Source organism: Nicotiana sylvestris, chromosome 10 (genome assembly GCF_000393655.2).
Source record: "Nicotiana sylvestris chromosome 10, ASM39365v2, whole genome shotgun sequence".
In the NCBI taxonomy this organism is placed as follows: Eukaryota; Viridiplantae; Streptophyta; class Magnoliopsida; order Solanales; family Solanaceae; genus Nicotiana; species Nicotiana sylvestris.
The window spans coordinates 156,910,109-156,932,616 of record NC_091066.1 but is presented as its reverse complement, the minus strand read 5'-3'; the positions used below and the strand labels follow the sequence as shown (position 1 = coordinate 156,932,616).

At 36.3% G+C, this 22,508-nt stretch overlaps 1 protein-coding gene across 3 annotated transcripts; it reads right to left on the bottom strand.

Annotated features, from left to right (window-relative positions):
* Window positions 1-13,745: 13,745 nt before the first annotated feature.
* Window positions 13,746-19,106, bottom strand: LOC104240926 (uncharacterized). Of its 3 annotated transcripts, none has more exons than XR_714589.2 (6): window positions 19,035-19,106; window positions 17,761-17,943; window positions 17,212-17,453; window positions 16,910-17,113; window positions 16,526-16,627; window positions 13,746-13,977 (listed from the first exon to the last, which is right to left on the bottom strand). XR_714589.2 is itself a non-coding variant. In XM_009795833.2 (4 exons), exons 1-3 carry the CDS (start codon window positions 17,804-17,806, stop codon window positions 16,958-16,960), a joined length of 444 nt encoding a protein of 147 aa, XP_009794135.1. In that variant the 5' UTR covers window positions 17,807-18,279; the 3' UTR covers window positions 13,746-13,977; window positions 16,910-16,957. The 3 variants fall into 3 exon arrangements, 1 of the variants encoding a protein (XP_009794135.1); XR_011403223.1 differs by having other exon boundaries at window positions 17,761-17,886; window positions 19,035-19,103; XM_009795833.2 differs by lacking the exons at window positions 16,526-16,627; window positions 19,035-19,106 and having other exon boundaries at window positions 17,761-18,279.
* Between the last annotated feature and the right edge of the window lie 3,402 nt (window positions 19,107-22,508).

Sequence of the window (22,508 nt, the reverse complement as noted above, 5' to 3'; positions counted from 1 at the left end):
GAGTGTTAAAGCACGAAGGGTGATGCCGTGCACTTTCTGTTTGTTGTGTTTACTTGTTATTAACAATTCAAGTGTATTAACTGTTTAGATCCCTTTACTGTTGTGATCCTTTGTGTTGGAATCCATAGTGTTTATAATAACTCGCCTTATTTATTTTTTTACATGTTTACTTCAAATTTCAACAATTGTTACATTTTTAACTCAATTGATTTCTCAACTAAAATTTCCTTAAACCGTTTGAGGTTGCACTTTACTTAAAAAGGAATTTCTACTATGTTTCGATTTATTAATTTCTCGTATTAAAGGTAATGATTCATTCGATTTTGTACTTTAACTGAAAATGGTATTTTCTTTATCAAATGATTTCTAAAAATAACTTCATGTTTTCTTGTTGATTTCCTAATTGGGTTGGAAGCTGTACTCTACTTTATGTTAAGTGAATGAGGCTCCTTGAACATTCTTAATGGTATTCGCTTATGAAACCTATGAACTGAGTAACATGAGAATATTGTTGTGCAATGTGAGACAAAAATATGTGGGCACAAGGTGCCGGGGAAAATATTATGGTTTTATTTAATGGCACGTGAGTTGTTCGTGTGGTTGTGATATAAATATGGGCATGAGGTGCCGTGAAAATATGAAAGTGGGTTGAGACCTATATTATTTATGGTTATGAAATGAGGCATCATAAGGTGGCCTTTACTCGAAAGAATTATATTCGAAAGATGCTTATTTGAAAAATATTTATTTGAAGGAAATATATTTGAAATATATTTATTGAAAAACATATTGTCTTAGAGATTATTACTTGAAGGATTTATAGGCGAAAGATTTATATTTGAAGGACTTGATTAATTTATTGCACTTGTGTTTATTATTTGTTGAGAAACATTTATGGTGTTCTTGTTGCCAGCTTTTTTTTTATATCACTGGTTGATCAGTGTTGCCATCATTGTTATCTGCCTCCTATTATTTTTGTACGCTATATTGCACAGGTTTATTTGGTAGTCTAATCCTAGCCTTGTCACTACTTCGTCGAGGTTAGGCTAGGCACTTACCAACACATAGGGTCGGTTGTGCTGATACTACACTTGTGTACATTTTCTTATACAGATCCAGGTATTAGATCGATAGTAGATGTTCGTTGCGGTGGAGACTCAAGGTAAACCTTCTGCAGCGTTCGCGGTCCTCGGAGTCACCTTCAATTGTACTTATTTCCATATGTTCCTTTTGTTCGGAACAATGATGTATTTATTTTGTATAACTACTTTTAGAAAAGCTTATGACTTGTACTACCGGTTTTAGGAATTGTAAATTGTTTAGAGAAATTTCATTTGAAGTTCATAAATATCAATGTTATTTTAGTTAATGTTAGGCTTACCTAGTTTAGAGATTAGGTGCCATCACGGCTCCTTCGGAGGGAAATCCGGGTTGTGACAGCATTAGAAATACTAGCGGAAAAATTAAATTCATGAAGAATCAAAAATTTTAAGTGCATTAGAAATAAATGGTAACTGAATTAGCTGGCTAACTCTAAAAATTGAGTGATGATAATTGTCTTCACACAAAATTTTAACTTTTTTGCCTTAGATTTTTCACGTTTTCTACTCTCATCATGCTTCATGCTTACTGTTTAGTTGAATTTTTTAAACTTTTGCTTTATGCTTATCTGATAGCAACGAGTAAAATGGTGCTTTTTGGTTACTTTACGTTTCACTTTTGGTGTTTTGATTATTATATATGTAAAGATTTGTTTGAGTCCTAGAAGGGAATCCGTCAGTTGATTGTATATTTTGTATCAAATTTCGTATGGAGATAGTCATACTCATATTTTTAGTTCCATTTTGTGGAGGCATGCAGATTTTCAATTTATCTTCTTTATTATTGCAGTTATAGCGATCCGCTGTGGTTGTTTTCTACTTCTGTTATTCAGTGGCACTCGAACCGGAAGGTAAATTTTCTAATATCTCGTGATTTATTTTTAGGTATTGTAAGTTTTTGCTTGAGTTCTTTTAACAAATTACAATAAACATATATAAATATTAGACAATGTTGAAAATATATTCAGTAATGCAAATACGCACTTGACATTTCTCCTTCAGGAAATAGATGAGTGAAAATGTCGAGTAAAAATCATAAAAATGAAAGCTCCGAAAAAATACATGCTGACAAGAAGGCTAGGCGGCGGGAATTATACAAGATGATGCAAGACGATAAAAAGGAGGCTCTCCTAGCGCGAGCCCGAGCCCGAGCAAGTAAGGATGAAACAAGTGGCCGACAATTTCCTGCCTACTCGCTAATTAATAGCTCTGTTACCGCATCATCCTCTATGAGTGCTAATATTTCAAGCGAGCAATATCTTCCTTTTGTGGGACATTCAATATATGAAGCAGGTTAGAGAGCTAGACTGTCATTTCTTGATGGCATAAGCAATTATAAATACGTATATGCATTTATAACTATCAAAATTATATACTTATACTTGTTATTGTTGTATCCCAGGATCTACATCTAACACAAATCATGAACAATATACTGAAGAGTCAATACCAATTCAACCATCAACTGATTATGTTATGTTTAAAACTATTCCCAAATGCAAATTTTGCGAAGCCAAAAAATTTGAATACTAACCACCCGCGTTCTGTTGTCAGAAAGGCACTATTATGCTGATTTCACATCAAGTACCACAAGAGTTAAGAAATCTGTATTTAGGAAATACTGAATAATCAAAGCGTTTTCGAACCTACATAAGAACATACAATAATATATTTGCGTTCACATCCCTAGGAGTAAGCTATGACAAAGAGCTGGCGAAAAGGAATAAAGGTATTTATACATTTCGAGTTCAGGGACAAATGTATCATTTCATAAATGACTTGATACCAAGTAATGAAAAAGGAAAAAATCTACAATTATATTTCTATGATAATGAAAATGAGGTGAGCAATGGAGTGGCATGCACTACAACGAAAAAGGGCTTTAGCGGCAATAAAAAAGGTCATTGGCGGCAATAACAATTGCCGCTATACCATTTACCGGTCATTGATGTTTAGCCATTGATATTGGGGTCGACAAAGCCTTTAGCGGCGTTTCTCACAAAAGCTGGTAAAAGTCTGACTTATTGCCGCTAAATATGATTTGCTTTAACGACAATTGTTTGCGGCAATTATAATGTCTGCTAAATCTAATCTAAAAACAGCTACTAATGCTCTTTTAACGTCCATTTTTATATCCACTAAATTCAAAATATTTGTCGCTATAGGTCCATAGATTTAGCGGTAATTGTTTTGTTGCAATTAAAATGGCTATAATATTCCTTTTGAAAATGAATTAGTACGCCTTTTTAGCATCCATTTTGATAGCTAGTAAATTCAATCAAATTGCCGCTAAAATTATTTTTAACAGCAATTATAATGGCTACAATATCCCCCGTGGAAACATCATAATTTGCGCTTTTATCGTCTATTTTTGTAGCTAGTATATTCTGTTAAATTGTCACTAAGTCACAAGCTATAATGACAATAGTTTAACCACCATTGATAATAGCTACTACATTCATTCAAAAATTGATCCAAATAATAAAACATAATAATATTGATTCATAAAAACTTAATGTATCTCATTAAATCTTAAAAAACAAAAGGAAATACTAAGCCAAAATAGTAATATCACGGTAGCTTAAAAAATAAACTTATATTGTTTGAATGTAACGACCCGACCGATCGTTTTGAGCTTTTGCACTTCACTCGTCAGTTCTTGGGCATTACTTGCCTCGTGTGGTGTATTATGACTTATGTAAATCATTGGCGTTGAGTTTCAGGTTAATCAGAATGAATTTGGAAGAATAGTCTCAGTTGAAAGCTTTAAATTTGAAAGGCTTGACCAAGAGTTGACTTATGTGTAAATGATCACGGATTGGAATTTTTATGATTTTTCTAGCTCCATTAGGTGATTTATGACTTAGGAGCGCGAACAGAATTGGTTTTGGAGGTCCGGTGTGGAATTTGGCTTGAATTGGCGAAAGTAGTATTTTAGCGATTTCCGGTTGATAGGTGAGATTTTGATCCAAGGGTCGGAATGAAATTCCGAGAGTTGTTGTAGGTTCATTATGTGATTTGGGATGTGTGTGCAAAATTTCATGTCATTCGGAGGTGATTTGGTCAGGTTTTTGATCAAATGCGTGTTTCGGAAGTTTTTGGAAAACTTAGGCTTGAATTCGATGTGAATTGATGGTTTTGATGTTGTTTGAGGTGTTATGTTGATTGGAAAAAGTTTGAATGATGTTATGGGGTGTGTTGTCATGTTTGGTCGAGGTCACATGAGGCTCGGATAAGTTTTGGAAGAGTTTTTGGAAGATTTTGCCGTTTTGAGCATAAGCAGGTAATGATCCAAAAGTCCATTTTTAGTTCTAGAGATCGAAATTTGATTTCGAGACTCCTGGAATTTTGATAATGAATTATAGGACTGATCTGGAAAGTTTGGTCTAATTTCATCAAGTCGCTATTGGGGTTTTCAAACGAAACATGAGTTAATTGTTTAACGAGTGAAATGGGTATTGAACTGAGCAAATGAGCTCCGAATTGAGTTTTAACTAAAGGGCTATGTTTGTAACATTATTTGTGACTCATAGGAACAAGAATCATCAAATTCCGAGGTCCCAGGCCTGAGAAATGAATTTTTGAGAAAAATTGTTTTCTGAAAATATTTAAGGAAAATGGAAATGAAATTTGATTAAAAAGTGATGATATCGGGCCTGTATTTTAGTTCCGGTGCCCGGTACAGGTCTTATATATGGTTTAAGCACTTTCTGTAAAGTTTGGTTGAAAACGGACGTCATTTGATGTGTTTCGGACTCAAAATGGAAAATTTGATGTTTTATGAAATTTGAAAGAATTCTTGGATTTTAAAGCTTAATTCATGGTATATGACGTTATTTTGGCGATTTGATCGCACGGTTAAGTTTGTAGGATGTTGTTGAGTTAGTGCATATGTTTGGTTAGGAGCCCCGAGGGCTCAGGAGTGTTTCGGAGGTGTCTCGGAGTGATTTCGGACTTAGGAAAATTTGGAGAAAAATTGCAGAAATAGTACCCAGTGAACAGTAACCCCGTGAACAGTACCAGACAGAATATTAAGTTCGGGAGATTTTCCATTTTTAACGATTTGGAGCTCGGATAAGGCGATTTTTCGGTAGATTTTCAGAGAGAACAACGGGGTAAGTATTCTTAACTCAATTTTGGTTAGATTACTCAAATCTATTACAAGTTTTGGCATTTAATCCGTGAATTTAGCGGGAAAAGTTAGAAACCCTCTCGGATAGAATTGAGAATTTGAGGATCGAAATGTTATGGGAATTTGATAATTTGGGTATGGTTAGACTCGTGAAGAGATAAGGAACCCGTTGATGTAAAAGTTTTTGAATTTCGAGACGTGGGCCCGGGGCTCGGGTTTTTGCTAATTTCGAGAATTTTGGTATTTTTCGATTGTTTTGATTGGGCATTGTTCCCTTATCATATTATGACATATTCGTTCTGATTTTGGATAGATTCGATGCACGTGGAGGCCAATTCGAGGGGCAAAGGTGTCGCGAGCTAAAGAAGTAGCCGGTTTGAGGTGAGTAATGAGTGTAAATGATGTCCTGAGGGTTTGAAACCCCGGATTGCACATCATAGTGCTATATTGAGGTGAGACACGCACTGGATGAAGAGCGCGGGGTCATTTACTCATGAGGATTGTGACTTGGTCCATCACGTATTGATGATTTTACTGCATATTTGATTGAAACTGATTTGTTATCATCATGATTTGGTTGTTTGCCATATTTGGGCTTCGTGCCAATTATTTGAATCCTTCATGAATTTTTATCACTATTTCCTCACTGTTTTGACTTATATTTAAACTCAGTCCTATTGATGATTATTGTTTTACAAACTCAGCCACTTTTATACAGATTTGAAACTCAAATGATATTTCTAAATGATATTTTGGTCTCAGAACTACTGTTTTACAAATGCCCAAGAGGCTTGTGATGATTTTTGGACTGAGTGAGGCCAAGGGCCATATGTGAGGATATGCTGAGTGATATGAGGCCGAGGGCCTGAGTTACTATTTATGCCATGCTGTGGCTTGAGTTATGTGAGGAGGCTTTCAGGCCTTATGAGTGATGTGAGGAGACTTTCAGGCCTTATGAGTGAAGTGAGAAGGCTTTCAGGCCTTATGTTATTATTGCGCTTGGGCTGTAGGAGCCCCTCCGGAGTCTGCATACCCACAGTGAGCGGGGGTACCCACGTGATTTGAGACAGTGGTAACAATGACTGACCAGGACAGTGGTAACAATGACACTGTATGATGCAATTTGGTCAGGTAACAATGACTGACCAGGAATAACACCGTGAGGTCAGGTAACAATGGCTGACCAAGAACTAATTTGTGCCCGATGGGCTAGTACTATTCTATATGATTGCCCGAGGGGCGAGGTTTATATGTTCATTTTGCATACTCACTTGTCTTTTACTTGTTTAATGGTGGTATTTGTGCCCGAGGGGCGGATTTTTGTGCATAGCGGCACTAATTGTTTTGAAATTATTTCACAACTGTTGAAAAGATCATTTTTAAAAAAGGTTTAAAACTGAGCAGAGGTATTTTCTAAAGAATTCACAATTTCACTGATTTTTCTCAAGGAGTTTTACACTGCTTCTATATAGCATGTTGGTTGCTTTACGTGTTTTCTTGCAGCTCAGTTATTATTTACCTTTATTACTCACTGAGTTGGAGTACTCACTTTACTCCCTGCACCTTGCGTGCAGTTGTATGTATTTGTTCACCCGGTAGCGGGTATTGGCTGCATGGAGGCAGAGTTGTAGAGGTTTTAGCGAGGTGACTGCCAGCGTTCGCAGCACCACTATCTTTCTATGTTATTCATTATTCTTGTTCAGTGTAATTCTAGACTATAAAGTGGAAATTTCATTCTTATAGATGCTCGTGACTTGTGACACCCCGGTTAGGGCTGTGTCGGGCTGGACTTCCGCATTATTATCTATATTTGTGTTAATTAACTGCTTTAAAAGATCAATTAGGTTAGACTGGCTGGCCTTGTCTTCAAGAGAGGCGCCATCACGACCGGATTCGGGAATTGGGTCGTGACAAGTTAGTATTAGAGCCTAGGTTAATTGGTCTCGCTAGTCATGAGCCGGTTTAGTAGAGTCTCGCGGATCGGTACGGAGACGTCTGTATTTATCCTCGAGAGGCTGAAGAACCTTTAGGAAAACTTCACATTCTTGAATTCTTATCGTGCGTCCTTGATTCATCTTGAAAAGAAACTTTTGAAATTCCTTCCATGCATTTTTGTACGCGCATGAGCGCTCAGTATCAGATGTGCCTCGATGGCTTGTAATTCCCTGATCGAGGGGCGAGATGCGATCTCTGTAAATTGATGTTGGTCCAGTCTGAAGGACTTGAGGCCGGATCTTGCCTATGGCTTGAGCACTGAGGTGCTGATTGTGCGAGCAAGTGTTTTGAACCTTTATGTTCGGTATTGTCCCTATTAGTGGGAATCATGGCTGGATAGCTACGTGAGGAGTATGATAGTACTGCGAGATGTATCTATATGACTTGGAAGTGACGAGGAAGGTCTACTGGATGATAGATGAACTATTGAGTGTATGATTTCCATTGTGATAGGATGTGTAGTCCCAAGTTATGGGTGCGTGAAGAATCTTTTTATGTCTCCTATTTGGAGTGAAGTAAATTTCATGTTACAGTATGAGTTTAGACTCAGGAAGATTAAGTGATTGTGTAATGTGTATGGCAGTGGAAGGTATACAAAAAATATTAACTAAAGGTAAAGCTAGTGGGTAATTGGCTTATGAGGGGAATCTATTTGTCATACTAGTTAGATAAGTCTGGGAGCTGAGATCGCTTCTGTAAATGTATTATGACGAAATCGTTGAGTCAAGGAGACCACCTTGAGGGTCGAAAACATTAAAGAAAGAATATGTTCTTACTCGGTTGAATAGCCCAATAATGGAGGATTGAAAGGTATTTTCTATGTGTTATGATTCAAATAGGTGCAACGCATGTCCATGTATCAATTTTGATAATATAATACATGTAATATTGAGATTAATGTTGTTGATATACATTGTGATGCTTTGTCAAGTTGTGGACGTGTTGTTAGGATGGTTTTGGTGATTCTCTGGCAGGTGGATAGGCCCAATTATAAAGGAAACTCTGCCGAAATTTTTGAAAAATTTGGGACTTAGTAAAAAATTTTGTCGCCTAAAGAGTGGGCTTAACTGTTGTGTGAGTGAATGCAAAAATTGCAGAAGAGTTAAAATTTCCGATGATTCGTGTTTCCACAAGCTTATGAAGGAGTGAGTTTAATCTCACTATGGTATTACGACAGCAATAGAGTATATGTGTTGTGATCTATGGCTTCGAGCCAAGTTGGGGAGCTTGCTATTGGTTAGTGGATTGTACGGTTATGTACTATGTTAGTTCCGATTTGATGCATGCTGGTGAATCAGTTCTGGTTGTGGAAATTAGGCCGAGAATGGCACGAGTGAAGGAAAATTTTTGACAAGACGTCATGAGCTCGGATGAGCAGGAGATAAGTTTCGATGTTTACGGTAAGTTGGAATTGTCTTCAGCGTCACCTAAGATCGGTGTTTTGTAAAAAGGGTTTTGCGTCCTGGTTAATGACTCTTGATCGCTCTTCAGCGTTAGTGCGATCGATGGTTTGGAGGTATGCTCCAGATATTGTTGTGGTAGGTTGTGGGAGTATGTCCCACGGGAAGATTATATAAGTGTGGCATGTGATCACTTGATTGATTAAAGATGTAAACCAAGTATGAAGTTTGTGATGGTGTCGTTAAATTAAAGATTCATGATTGGAGGGCACTTGGCATATTGGGTTGTAAACTGGGGAGGATTACCCCGATTGTGATGGTTGTTCTTGTGTGTTATGAGAAAAATGAGAGTTATTATGGATCTTTGAAAGGTTATCAGATTAGTTCAGTGTGATTAGAATCGGCTTGAAGTCGATGGATAGATTTAATGTGAATAATGGCTCTATATCAGGCCAGATGTGTGAATTTTAGTAATGCGGTCCTCATGGAGGAGTAGTTAGGTTGATGTTTCATTGTCAGATATTTCGCGTAGTGATTCATTGCGCCGTGTGAGTTGTGAAATGACTTGAGAAATTGCTATGTGTTGAGAATCTGTGTAGGAATGACGTTATATGAGCATCTTGGCTCTTGAAATTCAGATTGTACATCGCACCTCAGTTGTGCTTGAGTTTTGTAGCTTATAACGCTATATGTCCCTCAGAGATATTATTATGCACTTAGCATGCTTACGACCGATACTCGGTATTTTGTTGTAATGAGCAAATTTGGCTCGATGTGCATCTCCTTATGTGAGATCTATGTGTGGATCGGGTGGCACGCCGCCATGGGTATGTTATCTAGATTGGGTTGCACGCCGCAACATTGTGATGTTGAGTATAGTTTTCTATATGCTATTTTGTATGCCTTGCTTCATTTTTTCTAAGGAAAGTCTGTATTAGTGTGTGAGATTGGTAATTTCTTCCAGAGTTTGTTTTCCTTTTGTACCGCGTTCGAATTGGTAGCTTATTGGCATATTGAGGCATTATATGCGACTTTTGATTATGTCTGGGGTGGCTTATTGCCTGATCAGTTCGTACTGGGTGAAACGAGATCATTGAATTTGAGATTAGTGCAATCTGAGTATATGAAGTAAATTAAGGAGCTAAGACCATGATTTTGCTCAAAATGAGGTGATAGTTCTTGCCAGGAGTATAGAACCAACGAATCGTTGTCTCGACAGTGGTCATGAATTTATGCATACCTCATCCGTCATGTCAATATTGTAAGAGTTAGAACAATACCTATGTACATCATGCAGAACATGAGATGTGTAGCGATTTTCTTCTAGGTGATTAGAGAAAAAAAAATGGCTTCATGAAAGGTTGATCTAGGAAATAGTTATGGCTTATTGCGTGTTTCATTATCATTGGCAGTATATGAAAGTGCTGGAATGAGACTTTAGTTGATAAGAGGTTTTCTACCTGTATTCGGTTGTTGTGTACAACTGCTATGAATGGAATTTATCTCTACATATGTTTGAGTTATGTGGTATGTCATATAATTGCACCTGACGATGCAGGTATGGGTGAATACAACTCGTTCGGACTTATTCAAAGTATAGATGTGAGATTCTGATCTTATAGATGATTTCTGAAGTGGAAATGTGGTTCTAAGGTTTATGTGCTAGGTTGGATTGTGAAATTTCAGTTACATTGTGTTATCGGACCTATATGAGATAGGGTAATGTAGGATCACCCCGGGGTATATGCATAGTAAAGTTATTCAGCTATTGGTTGGCTTTTAGAACAACTATGAGTACGTTCGAGGACGAACGTGTGTTTAAGTGGGGGAGCATGTAACGACCCGACCGATCGTTTTGAGCTTTTGCACTTCGCTCGCCAGTTCTTGGGCATTACTTGCCCCGTGTGGTGTATTATGACTTATGTAAATCATTGGTGTTGGGTTTCAGGTTGATCAAAATGAATTTGGAAAAATAGTCTCAATTGAAAGCTTTAAATTTGAAAGGCTTGATCAAGAGTTGACTTATGTGTAAATGATCTCGGATCGGAATTTTTATGATTTTTCTAGCTCTATTAGGTGATTTATGACTTAGGAGCGCGATCGGAATTGGTTCTGGAGATACGGTGTGGAATTTGGCTTGAATTGGCGAAAGTAGTATTTTAGCGATTTCTGGTTGATAGGTGAGATTTTGATCCAAGGATAGAAATGAAATTCCGAGAGTTGTTGTAGCTTCATTATGTGATTTGGGATGTGTGTGCCAAATTTCATGTCATTCGGAGGTGATTTGGTCAGGTTTTTGATCAAATGCGTGTTTCGGAAGTTTTTGGAAAACTTAGGCTTGAATTCGATGTGAATTGATGGTTTTGATGTTGTTTGAGGTATTTTGTTGATTGGAAAAAGTTTGAATGATGTTATGGGGTGTGTTGGCATGTTTGGTTGGGGTCACATGAGGCTCGGATAAGTTTTGGAAGAGTTTTTGGAAGATTTTGCCGTTTTGAGCATGAGCATGTAATGATCCAAAGGTCCATTTTTAGTTCTAGAGATCGAAATTTGATTTCGAGACTCCTGGAATTTTGATAATGAATTATAGGACTGATCTGGAAAGTTTGGTCTAATTTCATCAAGTCGCGATTGGGTTTTTCACACGAAACATGAGTTAATTGTTTAACGAGTGAAATGTGTATTGAACTGAGTAAATGAGCTCCGAATTGAGTTTAGACTGAAGGGATATGTTTGTATCATTATTTGTGACTCATAGGAACAAGAATCATCAAATTCCGAGGTCCCAGGTCCGAGAAATGAATTTTTGAGAAAAATTATTTTCTGAAAATATTTAAGGAAAATGAAAATGAAATTTGATTAAAAAGTGATGATATCGGGACCGTATTTTAGTTCCGGTGCCCGGTACAGGTCTTATATATGGTTTAAGCACTTTCTGTAAAGCTTGGTTGAAAACGGACGTCATTTGATGTGTTTCGGACTCAAAATGGAAAATTTGATGTTTTATGAAATTTGAAAGAATTCTTGGATTTTAAAGCTTAATTCATGGTATATGACGTTATTTTGGCGATTTGATCGCACGGTTAAGTTCGTAGGATGTTGTTGAGTTAGTGCATATGTTTGGTTAGGAGCCCCGAGGGCTAAGGAGTGTTTCAGAGTGATTTTGGACTTAGGAAAATTTGGAGAAAAATTGCAGAAATAGTACCCAGTGAACAGTACCGTGAACAGTAACCGCGCGTGAACAGTAACCACGAGGGGGTAAGTATTCTTAACTCAATTTTGGTTAGATTACTCGAATCTATTACAAGTTTTGGCATTTAATCCGTGAATTTAGCGGGAAAATTAGAAACCCTCTCAGATAGAATTGAGAATTTGTGGGTCGAAATGTTATGGGAATTTGATAATTTTGGTATGGTTAGACTCGTGGAGAGATAAGGAATCCGTTGATGTAAAAATTTTTGAATTTCGAGACGTGGGCCCAGGGCACGGGTTTTTGCTAATTTCGAGAATTTTGGTATTTTTCGATTGTTTTGATTGGGCATTGTTCCCTTATCATATTATGACATATTCGTTCTGATTTTGGATAGATTCGACGCACGTGGAGGCCAATTTGAGGGGCAAAGGCGTCGCGAGCTAAAGAAGTAGCCGGTTTGAGGTGAATAATGAGTGTAAATGATGTCCTGAGGGTTTGAAACCCCGGATTGCACATCATAGTGCTATATTGAGGTGAGACACGCGCTGGATGAAGAGAGCGGAGTCCTTTACTACTAAGGATTGTGACTTGGTCCATCCCGTATTGATGATTTTACTGCATATTTGATTGAAACTGATTTGTTATCATCATGATTTGGACTGTTTGCCATATTTGGGCTTCGTGCCAATTATTTGAATCCTTCGTGAATTTTTATCACTATTTCCTCACTGTTTTGACTTATATTTAAACTCAGTCCTGTTGATGATTATTGTTTTCCAAACTCAGCCACTTTTATACAGATTTGAAACTCAAATGATATTTCTAAATGATGTTTTGGGCTCAGAACTACTGTTTTACAAATGCCCAAGGGGCTTGTGATGATTTTCGGACTGAGTGAGGCCAAAGGCCATATGTGAGGATATGCTGAGTGACATGAGGCCGAGGGCCTGAGTTACTATTTATGCCACGCGGTGGGTTGAGTGATGTGAGGAGGCTTTCAGGCCTTATGAGTGATGTGAGGAGACTTTCAAGCCTTATGAGTGAAGTGAGAAGGCTTTCAGGCCTTATGTTATTATTGCGCTTGGGCTGTAGGAGCCCCTCCGGAGTTTGTACACCCATAGTGAGTGCGGGTACCCATGTGATTTGAGACAGTGTTAACAATGACACTGTATGATGCAATTTGGTCAGGTAACAATGACTGACCAGGACAGTGGTAACAATGACACTGTATGATGCAATTTGGTCAGGTAACAATGACTGACCAGGAATAACACCGTGAGGTCCAGGTAACAATGGCTGACCAGGAACTAATTTGTGCCCGAGGGGCTGGTACTATTCTATATGATTGCCCGAGGGGCGAGGTTTATATGTTCATTTTGCATACTCACTTGTCTTTTACTTGTTTACTTGTGGTATTTGTGTCCAAGGGGCGGATTTCTGTGCATAGCAGCACTAATTGTTTTGAAATTATTTCACAACTATTGAAAAGATCATTTTCAAAAGAGGTTTAAAACTGAGCCAAGGTATTTTCTAAAGAATTCACAGTTTCACTGATTTTTCTCAAGGAGTTTTACACTGCTTCTATATAGCATGTTGGTTGCTTTACGTGTTTTCTTGCTGCTCAGTTATTATTTACCTTTATTACTCACTGAGTTGGAGTACTCACTTTACTCCCTACACCTTGCATGCAGTTGAAGGTATTTGTTCACCCAGTAGCGGGTATTGGCTGCATGGAGGCAGAGTTGTAGAGGTTTTAGCGAGGTGACTGCCAGCGTTCGCAACACCACTGTCTTTCTATGTTATTCATTATTATTGTTCAGTGTATTTCTAAACTGTAAAGTGGAAATTTCATTCTTATAGATGCTCGTGACTTGTGACAGCCCGGTTAGGACTGTGTCGGGCTGGACTTCCGCATTATTATCTATATTTGTGTTAATTAACTGCTTTAAAAGATGAATTGGGTTAGACTGGCTGGCCTTGTTTTCAAGAGAGGCGCCATCACGACCGGGTTCGAGAATTGGGTCGTGACATTGAAGCAAGTAGCATTGTCATTATATAACTAATCCTAACAAATAATGGTCTTCAAATAATTTTTGTAATGCTTCATCATTTTGAAATCTTCCACCGGCTAAATTATCGATCATCAGACTGCATGACCTGAAATTACAAAATAACTATGTCAATAGATGAAATATAATAGTCTTCAACTGGGATGTTTATCGAGCAAACATTGCCCCAAGCTAAAGTTGTTTTACTATAGAATGACAGTTCCATTTTTTCTATAGAATAAGACATAACAAATCCGATTGAAACAAATCAAACTGCAATAGTATAGATAAGAAGTAAATGAGAGGAACTTTCAAGATATCAAGCAAATCAGAAAAAGATTTAATCTTTCAAAAGTGTGCAAGATCTCCGGGGCAATAAAGGTGAAAACCACTCGAACTCTTTCTCATGTATTGCGGAAATGCATGTCAAGGTAGAGAAGAACCTTATCCAGGAACCTAGCCAGTACTTCTGTCCAATCCTTCAGGTGAGAATTCAAATTCCAGGAGATGACCTGCTAATTTATAAAGTCCTTTTCTCTACTAACATGTATCTCATTCTGCTTCCTTGTCTATTATCACGCGACATCTTTGCAAGAAGTAATGGAAAACCCACATATAGCAGCTGATCGCTTTACATATGAGCATAGAGCAGTGAAGGCATGGGTTAACAGACATAATGTGTCACCTGTGATGAAACAGAGACTGCAGCACAAGATGCTTACCCCAAACCACACATTACGCCTTGCCATACAAGATTGGAAGTCACATTTGTTATGTGTGCATATAGCAAGCCAATAATAGTTTCGAAGAACAATAAAAGGGAAGGAGTGAAAGGAAAAGAACTTGGACATATATTATATTCTGTTGGAGAGGCGTCTTGAGAATAACAACTGGTTCTAGTTCTTCTACAGGCCCTGTTGACGCTACTGTAGTTAGGGGTTCTCATGTTTTGAAGAATGCAACAGTACCTGTGGTTGATCGAAATTTAACTAGGACTTCTATAACTATAGATGCTGAGCAATACGTTAATGCAGCTAGACAGCTGATCACTAAGGAACATGAACAATCTAAGATACAACTATCAACATATGAGAAAGATAAAAGATGGTACTCTCAATATATGCAGCTGGACAGCAGGTACTTTATGCTCCGACTCCTAATGGGAATCGAGCTCAATCATCTACTGAACAAGCTGCTGATTTGAAGGATCCTAAGGCAACAGATGGTACAAAGGTTTTGGAATTCCCTACTGAGATTATTGTTCAACAACAGTTGGTGCATGTACATGATCAACCAGTTGTTGTACCTGCTGAATTGTTTGAAAAAATAGCAGGCTCTAAAACTACAACTTTGAATAGGGTTTCTCAGGTTTGCGATGGGGAAAAATAGGTTTATAAAAACCCTACTGCTAATCGTATTTCAGATCAACGATATACTCAAGTTTGTCGTAGGTAATAAAGCTATGCAACAACTTAATAATGGACGGGGACAGATTAACACTATGACTGATGCAACTATTTCACGTGCTGAACTAGTTGAAAACCAGCAGGCTTTAAATCTATTGTTGTGCATGATGAGAGGTAAGAACTTGAATGTGTTGATGTTTTGGATAGTGTAGCTGCTACAGGTGATAAGACAATGCTTGAACAAGTTGAGAACTGTCCAAATAGTCCACTGATCAGGCCATCAATGTTGAAGTTATACTCAGATAGTCGGGGTGCCTCTACCGGCCCAGTGAGCCTATCGACTGATAAGGCCCAATGAACTCAACTTGGTCGTTTGGCCACCTACCTAACAACCACATGCTGCCAGGTGCAATTGCTCTAAGGCCTTTATTTATTCTTTTTCTGTGGTGAACATTTTAATTCATTTTTTGCAGAGATGTCCATGGTTTATCTTCAAGGAAAGACAAGATAATCACAGTGGTCATGATTGTTCAGGCTGTTGTGACAAGCTTTATTGCTATTGCTGCCAACATCTTCAATCTGATTGGAAATAGTTCATAATGACCTAAAAGTCATATTTTAATCAGAGGAACCTCCAGATAATGTACACAAAACATTGGCTAATGGTAATTAGGGTGCACCACATAAACAAACAACTATTCAAACTCCAACATATTAAAATATTGTGTCCTTATTCCATCAATGATTTCCTTGCCATTTTATTTTGATTGTCATAATTCAAAATAATATCTAAGATGTAGCCAACCATAGCACATTATGGGAGGTGTAAAAAATAATATCTCCATACACACTAAAGTTTTAGTCTCTTTGATATCATAAATTTGGATTTAAACAACTCCATAGCCTTCGCTTTGGTCCCAAGTTTGCAGTTTTTAAGAGACAATATGGCCTAAGTCACTATGTTCTAAGCTATTATCTCAATCTTAGGTTTTCATCATTGTCATATGAGAAGTATACTAAGGCAATTAAAGCTGATTTTTGTTTTTTCTTATAGTATTCACTTTTAGTTATGTCTCACGCAATCAAAATATTAGGCAATTTTTTGCGACATGAGGTTCACGATTCTAGTGACTAGCTAGATCGTTACATATAATTTCAAATGATAGTATCAGAAAAGGCAAATAAAGTTCTCATAATCCCAATTCTGGAAAGATAACCAAAATTCAGAAAATAAAAAAGAAGAAATCTTACGATTGTCCTTGCAGACTCAGCATCCAGTGGCCTACCATCCTTACGTTGTTTATGAGTTAATATGAAAATGTGTGCTCATGTAAGCTTTATCCCATTTTCAGCCTAATATAATATAATAATGTCAAATATGCATAACAAAGAGAGTTTTAGATAATTAAATTTTAAAATATATACAAGAATACTTTCTCATCCATCAATGTGGCAATACTTTTTGACCCCTCCTATGTGAGGCATCTTTTGATTTGATCTGTTATTTCTATTTGCGTGGGTAGGCTTCTATCATTACAACATAAAAGTAATATCTAATAATTTATACATAAAAACTAACAAAAACGATCACACAATAAAAATTAAATGTGTATTTTAAAAGTATAAAATTGATACCTTCGCTTTATCAGAAAGCCAATAAGAGACCAGACCGGTCCATTGATCTCATGGTATACGCCTTGGTTTATTTCTTAGCAAAGCATCTTTCGTCTTATATTTTGTCGTATACACATTTTTCAAGTCATATTTGTAATCTTTCCATTTCTTTCTTGTTGACTTTATGACATATGCTTCTCCACGAGTTGGGATAGAGAACTTCTTCTGTGAAATAAAAGAAAACAATCAAAAGATAATATCACGTATAATAAAATAATATATTATTATATTCACACATCATAAGAATAATAATAACTCCATACCTTCACAAACTCGACCAGTTTCTTCTTTTCATCTTTGGCAAAGTTTCTCCAATCATCTATTTTTAGAGGTGTTAGTTCTGGAGATCTAGCGATTATGCCTAGAAATCTAGCAAGCTTTCGACCCTCTTTTCTTATGGGTTGGTTACGATTATTGAATTGTATAGCAATTGTATTCCCTGGTGGCAGTTTCCGGATATCTTTTAATATTGTGGGTCCACAAACCTTTCTTTCCTCTGAACTACCTGATTTGAAAAAGATTTAATGATCATTAAGAGAATGGAACAATTGCTTTCCAAATTAGTGCAACATCTTCTATTTTTCTTTTAATCTACTATAAGATGTTATCACCAAAAAATCTCAAAGATAGCAAAATATACTACGAAATAAAATTTTTTAAGTGGTATATACTTTTGTAGTAAGAGCATGGGAGTGCAGGACGCAACCAACACAAAAATATTTATAGAAAATCTCAAGGAACAATAAAAATAAGAACAATGTACCACTCAGTAAATGAACTAACATGTCCAGTAGATAAACAAAAAGTATTACCTGATTCATCATTCTGTTGAACCTTAGTATCGGTAGAATTATTCATTTTATTAGATTGAATATCATGTGTTTGTACTTGAGATCAGTTCAGACCATTCATCAATTGTTCAATATAAGGTCGCGTATCTGCATCATCATGTTGTTGAATAACCATCCTGTTTTCACCTCTAGTTCGCATAGCTCCTTCTCCAAAATAAAGTAATTAACAAGCTACAATAACATGTGAAAGTGGACAGAAGACAAAAATTGTATCTGGAGGTTGTCAAAATTACTGCCACTCAATCAAAATTTTCACATAATCCACTAATAGAGATAGATACTTGAGCTCGAAGACAATTTACATTAACATAAAAGATGATAATAAGGCAATAATTATTTTTGACAAGGATAATCCAAACGAAAAACAGTTTGTACAATAATGATTCATGACCTCTGATCACATACCTTAAGTATAAATAATTCAAAGCAAACCAACTGCCAAAATTATGGAGCAAAGCAAAGTGTTAACAACTAAATGGTTTAACAGGTAATATTTATTTCAAATTAAAGGATTTAGACCCAACCAGTTATCTTTGGTCAATACTTTAATTTAAAGTAACTTTTCATCAATTTTTGTGGCAAAATCAGTAAAAGATCACAACAAAATGCAGCTAAAATTGAGACTATACTCTCACCAAAACAAACTGAAAATATTTCCACAAGATTATGATAACACAAGTTTATGTTCTATGACTTCACAATAAATTCCAGAAACAAATGCAAAGAAAAAACCCCAATTTTCTTAGAGAAAAAGAAGGGTTATTTTCCAAGGGAATTTCAAAAAGAGGAAAAGATATGAATCTAATAAGATTCAGAATCCCAAATTCACAAATTCAAGGCAAAATTCCTAACTATAGCTAATACCCCACATGAACAAAACTCATAAACATATCAAAACGATACAAATATTCCAATCTTCCCAAATAACTCCAAAGCCAAATTTTTTTTTTTTACAAAATTTAGTTATTTTGCGCGTAAATTGGTCCAGATACCATGATCATTAAAAAATTCAAAGAAAAAAATCAAGAAAAAGAAAAAATACATATACTTTGAGCTGAACTTTAAATGAGTCTAGCCGATGAATATATTGAAATTGAATATGAAGAAGGAACAAGAAGGTATCAAAGGTAACCTTTTGTTTTATTTGGTCAAAAAGGATTATGGCGACTTTCAATTTTGAATCATCCAATTGAACCCTAAAGATAGAAATAAAAATATAAAGAAAGACAACTCACCAGTAATTGTTATGGTGGCCAAAAATTTTGGTTGCAGAGAGCCACCAAATTGAGAAGATACTTTCTGTGATTTAGAGCGTAGCTTTTTTTTTTTCTCTTGTTTGCAGTCTTTAGGGTAAATAAAGTACTAAAATTTAGGTGCGAGGGAAAAGAAAAAATTGGAGGGAATATGAAAAGTAAAAATAATTATTTTAGCGGCTTTTCCTCTTGAATGGACGCTAATACATAGTAATTAGCAGCCAATATTCATTAGCCAGTAATATTTGCCTTCCGTAAATAAATTAGCGGCAATTGTCTTATTGCCGCTAAATAATTGTTGCTAAAGACTTTTTTGTTGTAGTGATGTTCCAATAAATTGAACGAGGATACTGGGAAAAATTTAATGGAAATATTAAAAACCAATCCTTACACTACGTTTTTGAAATCCTTAAAAATATCCCACAATTATCAGATTTCTACACTGCGCTTAAGTGTGATGCTGGTCTAGATCAATGAATATACAATATACCAACTACGTCAGAAGTGGCAGGAATATGGGTAGAACAAGATACCAATAATTGTATCCCTACACCACATATCCGAATATATACAAAAAGTGATAGAAGCCAGCTGGTAAATTATTATTACGGATGTTATGACCCATTGCAATATCCATTACTGTTCCCTTACGGTCAAAATGGTTGGCATTGTGGTATTCAAAAACTTAAGCCTTCAACTACCCCTTCTAGAACACATTCGTATTGTGAATACGAACAATTGCCATGTGTAATCAATATGACTTCAATTGATGGATTCCTTGACATGGAAGCTGAAGTGATGCAAAAAGGCAAACGAAAAAGAAAAACAGTTTCCTGTCGTGAATATTATTGTTATCAACTCCAAATTAGAGATGATGAAAATATAATCTTACATTCAGGACGATTATTTCAATAATATGCTGTAAACGAATGGATAAAAGTTGAAACTCAAAGATTAAATTTTCCTTTTTTCAATCAAGATTTATTCAAGATGGACGTGTTAGCAGGACTTTTAGATATTTTATGACGCGGTGAGAGAGAAGGCTCACAGGTAGGTACGAACAGAATACTTCCACTTAGCTTCATAGGAGGACCAAAATATATGCGTCGCCGGTAGATGGATGCTATTGCATTAGTGCAGCGTTTTGGAATGCCCAATATATTTCTAACTATGACATGTAACCCTTCTTGGCCTGAAATTCAAGAAAACTTGTTGTCGACGGATGAAGCTCAGAATAGACCCGATTTAGTTAGCCGAATATTTCGAGCAAAACTAGAAGAGCTTCAAAAGGATATACTAAAAAGACAAATATTTGGTAAAGTTGCAACATTTATGTACACGGTCGAATTCCAAATATGGGGACTTCTGCATGCTCATTTTCTTATTATACGCGATGAAAAATACAAACTATTGACTCCTGAAGCATATGATAAATTTGTTTGTGCTGAATTACCGGATCCTAAAAGAAACTCTGATTTATTTAAGCTTGTTACACAACACATGCTACATGGTCCTTGCGGTCAATTAAATCCAACAAGCCTCTGTATGAATAAAAAAAACGGTCATTGTAAATTTAAATTTCCAAAAGAGTTTGCTGAAAAGACAACTAAAGGAAAAAGTTCATACCCTATTTACAGAAGACGAAATACGGGAAAATCTGTGGAAATTAGAGGACAACTTTTTGATAATTCATGGATTGTTTCTTACAATCCATTCTTACTTAGTAAATTTAATTGTCATATAAATGTGGAGATTTGCTCTGATATTAAAGTTGTACATTTACAAGTATATTTGCAAAGGACATGATAAAATTGCATTTCATATACATCCTAATGAGACGAATATAGAAGTAGATGAAATAAAAGAATATCAATCTACTAGGTGGGTGTCACCACCTGAGGCTGCGTGGTGCATATTTGCTTTTCCTATAAGTGAAATGATTCCAAATGTATACCATCTTCAACTACATCTTGATGGACAACAAATTGTTTCCTTAAAAAATATAGACAATATTAGTAGAATTGTGAATAATCCTATGATTAAAAAAACAATGTTAACTGAATTTTTTAGAATGAATAGTGAAAAGAAAATGCTATGACTTTGAATTTATTATATCGGGAATTTCCAGAATATTTTATATGGTCCACAACATACAAGATGTGGTCACATCGCCAACAAGGATATGTTATTGGTAGAGTTGTGATATGTCATCCAGCCGAAGGAGAAAGATACTATCTTAGATTGCTCTTAATGAACGTAAAAGGACCAAAATCGTATAAAGATTTGCGAACTGTAAACGGAATAACTTGTGACACGTTTAGAGAAGCTGCATGTCCCGCCCCGAACCTGGGCCTAGACGTAACACGACACTCGGTGCCTGACTACATGTGACCGAGCGAACAAACTGGCTGGCTGAATCAACATGTGGTATCATAACATATTGTATGCGGAAGATAAACTAACACATGCTGATATACTGAAAGTCTGGATGATATAAATCAAAGTGCGAAAATACTAATACAATTCTTAAACATATTTGTAGCCGACATAACTTAATATGAAAAGCCTGTGACTTTGTATAACTATTACTCTAGTCTATGAAGCCTCTATTCGAGTACTGAAAACACTGACTGTATGTGAATACTGAAGACTGTAGTAATGATAATCCCCCGAAAGGACTGAGGATCACCAAATAGCTGGTACGAGAATCCTAGCGCTCAGAATCGTCAACCTATAAATCATTACCTGCATCGTGAGATGCAGGCCCCAGGCAAAAGGGATGTCAGTACATTTGAATTGCACTGGTATATAAGACAACTGAAAGAAAGAATTATAAATGCTGAAACTGAAACTAAGCTGATAACTGAGAATTGATAATTGATACTGAAATGATAACTATTGAAATAGAAATTAAAAAGATAACTGATAGTTGATAACTGAACTTATAACTGATAAATGAAATGATAACTGAACCGATAATTGATTACTAAAATGATAACTGATAACTGGTAATTGGAATGATAACTGATAACTGAAATGAACAAAGGAAGTAAGGATATGAATACTCCCTCTTCTGAATGATGAACAACCTGTTTATTTGAATAAATAAACTACGGCCTCAGGCCCAATAAATATATGTGCACAACTACGGTCTCAGGCCCAAGTATACGTATACATACCTATGACCTCAGATCTAAAATGCATAAAGCATAAACTGCGGCCTCAGGCCCAAAGATGCATAAAGCATTAACTGCGGCCTCAGGACCAAATACAGGTGTTCGGCATTCAGGGGTTTAAAATTAGGATTTGAGAATCATACTGCAATACGTAATAGTGAATTACTGAATTCCGCTGAGTTACATTATACTGGAATACTGGATCACACTGAGTTACATTATACTGGAATACTAAATCATACTGAGTTACACAGTACTTGAATACTGAATAGGACTAGAA

Bases quoted from the DNA above. Each gene is read 5' to 3' on its own strand.
- LOC104240926 (XM_009795833.2), bottom strand. From the start codon at position 17,806: ATGAATAATTCTACCGATACTAAGGTTCAACAGAATGATGAATCAG. The intron at 17,454-17,760 runs GTAATACTTTTT...TTTTCAAATCAG, and splicing joins TCAACAGAATGATGAATCAG to GTAGTTCAGAGGAAAGAAAG. The intron at 17,114-17,211 runs GTATGGAGTTAT...TTTATTTCACAG, and splicing joins AACTGGTCGAGTTTGTGAAG to AAGAAGTTCTCTATCCCAAC.